This window comes from Mobula hypostoma, chromosome 8 (genome assembly GCF_963921235.1).
Source record: "Mobula hypostoma chromosome 8, sMobHyp1.1, whole genome shotgun sequence".
Lineage (NCBI taxonomy): Eukaryota > Metazoa > Chordata > Chondrichthyes > Myliobatiformes > Myliobatidae > Mobula > Mobula hypostoma.
Genome location: NC_086104.1, coordinates 9,545,474 through 9,551,473, shown reverse-complemented (window position 1 = coordinate 9,551,473; position 6,000 = coordinate 9,545,474). Strand labels below are relative to the sequence as shown.

Here is a 6,000-nt window from a genome sequence, read left to right as displayed (position 1 = left end):
AGCACCATCTCTGCCGAGCGCTTCGACCCCAGCCGCCGAGCTACAGGCAAAGCCGAGGAATCGGGGCCTTCCCCTCCGGAGATTCAGGATCACACAGTAACAGCAGCAGCGAAACAGGCATTTCAGAAGTTTCACCAGATGTTCCTCCGCGCTCTCACATCTGTCTCCATCAAATGAGGATTGTGCATGGCACCCTACTTGACAGATAACAGATATTCATCACCGGAGTGGTTGCTGCGCCAGATATGAGCGAAATGTCATATACACGTTAGATTCAGATAGATAAACAGATAGATAGATAGTTCAAAGTTCAACGTAAATATTATTATCAAAGTACATATATGTCACCATATACAGCCCTGGGATTCATTTTCTTGTGGGCATTCTCTTTCTTTCTTTTTAAATCTTTTTATTAAATAAGTATACAAAAAGGTAAGCCATATAGACACTAATACACTGTTAGAATATAATAAAATTACAGAAGATATTAATACAAAAAAAACTACAAACAATGTAATTTAAACATAACATACCAAGGTAACATAATAGTATACTAATTTTATATATATATCAATAGAGAAAAGGAAAAAAAAAACCCCAAAAAAACCCACCGTGCAACTAACTAAAAGCAAAGCAAAGCAATGGGCTAACTTGAAACCAAACAGAGTTAGTGGGCATTCTCAACAAATCTATGGAATTGTAACGATAACAGAATCAATGAACTACTGCCAAACTAAGGCTTTCAACCAAAATGTTGAAGACAACAAACTGTGCAAATGCAAAAAGAAGAAACAATAATATTAATAAATAATCAATGAATATTGAGAACATGAAATGAAGAGTCCTTGAAAGTGAGACTATTGGTTGTGGGAACATTTCAATGATGGGGTAAGTGAATTTGAGTGAAGTTATCCCCTTTGTTAAACTGCCTGATGGTTGAGGGGTAATAACTGTTCCTAAACATGGTGGTGCAAGTCATAAGGCTCGTGTACCCTCTTCCTGATGGCAGCAAGAAGAACAGTGCATGTCTTTGGTGTTGGGGGTCTCTGTCAATGGATGCTGTTTTCCTGTGATAGTACTTCATGTAGATGTGCTTAATGGTTGGGAAAGCTTTACCTGTGATGGACTGGGCAATATTTACTACGTTTTGTAGAATTTTCTGTTCAATGCTATTAGTGTTTCCATGCCATGCTGTCATGCAACCAGTCAATATACTCTCCATCACACATCTATAGACGTCTGTCAAAATTTTAGATGTCATGCCAAATTTCCTCAAACACCTAAGGAAGTAGAAGTGCTTACGTGTTTTCTTTGTACTTGCACTTATGTGCTGGGCCCCGGACAGGTCCTCTGAAATAAGAAAAGCTAGGTATTAAAATTTCCACCTCTGATCCTCCAATGAGGACTGGCTCATCGACCTCTGGTTACCTTCTCCTGAAGTCTGTAATCAGTTTCTTGGTCTTGCTGACATTGACTGAGAAGTTGTTGTTTCGAAACCACTCAGCCAGATTTTCAGTCTCCCTTGATTCGGCCTGTGTCAGTGGTGTTCTCAGCAAACTTGAATAAGGCATTGGAGTTGTGCTTAGCCACACAGTCATAAGATAGATAGATAGCACAAGAGAAAAGGGAGGGGGAGACAGAATGAGAAAGAGCAGGGGGGAGAGAGAGAGAGAGAAAAATGGGTAGCAATACTGATAGATGAATGGACAGACAGACATAGACAGATATTTATGTCAATAGATACTGTAGATAGGTAGGTAGATAGAGAGAGAAAAAGGTGAACAGATATTCATACAGTGCAGATATATAGATAGTAGATAGATAGACATGGACTGATATTTCTTTTGATAGATGAATAAACAGATAAAATGATAGGTAGAATCATAAAGAGAGTGATGGACAGATACTCATATAGATAGATGGATAGATAGACAGATGGATAAATAGATAGATATAGATAGATAGATAGAGAGAGAGAGAGAAGTTGATTGATTAGTTAGACGTTGCAGAGGATGCATTGTTACAGCAAGATAACTAATTATTTTTCTGCCCTTAGACTTACAGGCATTAATAATTATCCTGCAATTCCTTTGTGTACGCAGGCAGAACAACAGCAGGGTAGTTCCCCCAGCCTGTAATATTACATGCGGAGACTGACTCTGACGGTTTAAAATTGCTCTCATTGCTGTCCAAGCCTGTGCAACACTACAACTGCCAGCAGCCTAGGCACAGGCCGGCTGTCTCCATGGCGACGGGCTCGGTTGCTGTGGCTGGTTGCTAGGGGAGGGGGAACAGCATCAGCAGCGGCGGTGGTGGCGGCAACATGGCTCTCATCCCGTCTCAGGTGCTGCGGGTCGCCATTCTGCTCTCCTATCTCTCAACCCTGTGCAGCTACAGAGCTCTCGATATCCCGGCCCACCAGACCTACGGAGGCAGCTGGAAGTTCCTCACGTTCATTAACCTGGTGAGTCCCGGGAACACCGCCATCATGGTCAATCCTGTAGTGTTGCATTGATGATCATTTTGTTCTTTCTCAATCCACTCCCCCCCCCCCAAAACACGCACATACATACTGACAATGCCCTTCTCAATGGATGCTATTTATCTGTGGGCGTCCCTCCCCCTCTCCAACTCTCTTAACAGATCATTATTCACACAAAAAAAGCAACGGAGATTGTTTTAATTTTATTCCAGATCCTGTGTGTGTCTGTTTTTAGGAATTACGATCATTTGCACTGCATATAATGTACTGTGGCTGTTCTGATTTAACCATTTGAGTTCCTGTCTCCCCTCAGACCATCAAGGGACAGGTTTGGAGGGATATATAAGGGCGGGGAAGCAACCAGAAAGTGATCAAAAGTCATTTTTATCGTTTTTTAAAAATTCAAATACTTTATAGTCAGAATGAGAATTAGAATCAGATTTATATCACCGAGATATGTTATGAAATTTGTTGTTTGGTGGCAGCAGTAAAGGGCAATACATAAAATATAATATGAATTATAATAAGAAATATATATTTAAGAAACCAAATAATTAGTGCAAAAAAAGAGCAAAGATAGTGTGGTAATGTTTATGGGTACATGGACCATTCAGAAATCTGATGGCAGAGGGGAAGAAACTGTTCCTAAAATGTTGAGTGTAGGTCTTCAGATTCCTGTATGTCCTCTCTGATGGTAGCAATGAAAAGAGGGCATGTCCTGATTCATGGGGTTCCTTAATGATGAATGCCACCTTTTTGAGACATTGCCTTTTGGAGATGTCCTCAATGTCTGCAGGAGCCTATGGTGGCTGTCCAGCATACCCAACCATGACAGGAAACCTGTGCAGGAGAATTTTTAGAGTAGAAAAGCCGTTGCACTGAGGCAGGTCCACTCTTATGACCTCGGAAGTCCAGGTCCAGTAGTACGAACAAATGTCCTGAACTGGGCTCTTCCTTGGTTGCAGTGGATGACCATGACGTCCTCTGTGCCTTGTCATACCCTTCGCTCTTCAATGAGCGTTGCAGTGCTGCCTTCTTGCCCGTTTGATCTCATTGTAGATCTCATCCACCCAGTCCACCGGAGCTGAGTTACATGCTGGGACGGGCATGTCCTTATCTCACTGGGGTATGAGGCTGCCGGCTACCCTCAACTGGTCTAGCCCGCCTGTCGAAGTGGTGGACTGGGGTGTGGTCGCTGTCTCAGGCAAACAGTTTCTCGGAGTCACAAGTGAGAGCTGAGTGTCCAGTGGGGACTAAAGGTGAAACAGCTGCCCTGGGATAATCATGACAAGCCCCTTTATCAGAGGTACTACCCCTCCCTAGACAACCCATACAGCCCAGGGGCCCTTATGGATATTAGTATTGCTATAAACAAGAACAGGAATGGTATCATTGTACCTCAGGACCATGGGGCTTTGTTAAGGGGTGTCATAGACTCGAGCAGACCTCTCCTATGTAAAAGATGAATTCTTGTTCTCTCACTCTACTTTATATCTTTACCTGCTCTGTACTCTGTAATGGCAATGCAAAATTCTGCATTCTTAAAGACACAAGAGTTTTTGCAGATGCTGGACAAAGAATTGAGCAACACACAAAAAGTGTTGGAGGAACGCAGCAGGTCAGGGAGCATCTATGCAAGGAAATGAACAACGACATTTTGGGCCGAGACCCTCCATCAGGCCCCGCATTTTGTTTCCTATTTACCACCCTGATGTTGCTACACCCAGTGGTTACTTCATTAGGCTCACTTGTACACCTGCCGCTAATGGGAATGTCTAACCAGCCAGTCATGTGACAGCAACTTTATGCATGGAACGCATGCAGACATGATCAAGAGGTTCAGTTGTTGCTCAGACCAAACATCAGAATGGGGAAGAAATGTGAGCATGGAATGATTGTTGGTTTCAGATGGGGTGGTTTGAGTAACTTAGAATCTGCTAATCTGACATTTTCGCACACAACAACATCTGGAGTTTACAGTAGGGTTCCAACCTGGTGTCCATGGACCCTTTGGTTAATGGTAGGGGTCTATGCTTTACAGAGAATGGTCTGAAAAACTAAAAGAATATCCAGTGGCTACCAGTTCTTTGGGTGAAAAAGCCTTGCTAATGAGAGGTCAGAGGAGAATTGATACGGGGTCAGGACATGAAAGGATATGGGACAAGGCAGAAGATTGGGGCTGAGAAAAAATTGTATCAGCCATGATGAAATGGCTGAGCAGACTCAATGAGCCAAATGGTCTAATTCTGCTTCTATATCTTATGGTCTTATGAGAATGGCCAGACTGGTTCCAACTGACAGGAAGGTGAAGGTGACGGTAACTCAAACAACCACATGTTACAACAGTGGTGTGCAGGAAAGCACCTCTGAATGCACAACATGTCGAACTTTGAAGTAGACAGGCTCAAGTAGCAGAAGTCCATGAACATACACTCGGTGGCTACTTAATTAAGTACATGTGGTAGCTAATAAAGTGGCCATGAGTGTATGATTCTATTGTACATAGGACACCGAAGGAGTCTGTTCAGTCTATTGAGTCAATGCTGGCTCACTCAGCAATCCCATTAATCCCATTTCCTCTCTACTGGCTGCTGGATTCACCAAATGACACTGAGCATGAATATCACCAAGGATCACAAAGAGAACTTTAGGCACATTGCCCTTCAAAATTCAGAGTACACGCTCTCAGTGGCCACTTTATTAGGAGCAGGAAGTCTGCCTGGATGGCTCGCAAATTAAAGCTTTCCGATGCCTCTTGGTATATGTGACAACTTGGAATTGGCATTGGCATCAGTTTATTATTGTCACGTGTACAGAGGTGCAGTGAAAAGCTTGTCTTGCATATAGATCAGATCATTACACAGTGCATTGAGGTAGAACAAAGTAAAACAATAGCACTGCAGAATAAAGTATAACAGTAACAGAGAAAGTACAGTGCCAGTAAACAGTAAGATGCACGGTCATAACGAGGAAGATTGTGAAGCCAAGAGTCTGTCTTATCCAATAACACACCAATACCAAGATCAGAATAAGATGTTTTCTTCCCAAAAAATATACTTTTTCAAAACATACAAATGGGAGATGATAATATCTTCATTCACAGTCAATACTTTGACAATGTCAATAATTCAAAAAGTCAAGGTACAGTAATTAATAAAGTATGTATGAAGTATACAACCCTGAGGTTTGTCTTCCCACTAGCAGCCATGAAACAAAGTCCAGCATGGAACCTATTCAAGAAAAAAATCTAACACCCAATGCACAAAAAAACCCAGCAAAAAAACAAACGAAAATATACAACATCTCAAACCACGGAGTCCTTGAAACAGTTAGAAATGTTTATGTTGTGTTAAGTTAGTGCTGTGTAGATCGTTGACGGCAGGCCACCAAACCAGTCTGCCCCGAATCACTGTGCCAATGTTAGTGATGTTTCATAAGTGAAGTGTTTGAGGGACTGCAAATCAGAATCAGAATCAGGTTTATTATCACCAGCATGTGTCATGAAATTTGTTGACTAA

The 6,000-nt window shown here is 42.1% G+C and overlaps 1 protein-coding gene across 3 annotated transcripts in view; it reads left to right on the top strand.

Annotated features, from left to right (window-relative positions):
* The first annotated feature begins 2,310 nt into the window (after positions 1–2,310).
* aig1 (androgen-induced 1 (H. sapiens)) overlaps positions 2,311–6,000 on the top strand; it is a 265,682-nt gene continuing 261,992 nt past the window's right edge. For all 3 annotated transcript variants that reach the window (XM_063055447.1, XM_063055448.1, XM_063055446.1), the window contains exon 1: positions 2,311–2,464. In XM_063055447.1, the coding sequence (XP_062911517.1) occupies positions 2,324–2,464 (141 nt within the window). In that variant the 5' untranslated portion in view covers positions 2,311–2,323. The remainder of the gene's footprint in view (positions 2,465–6,000) is intronic.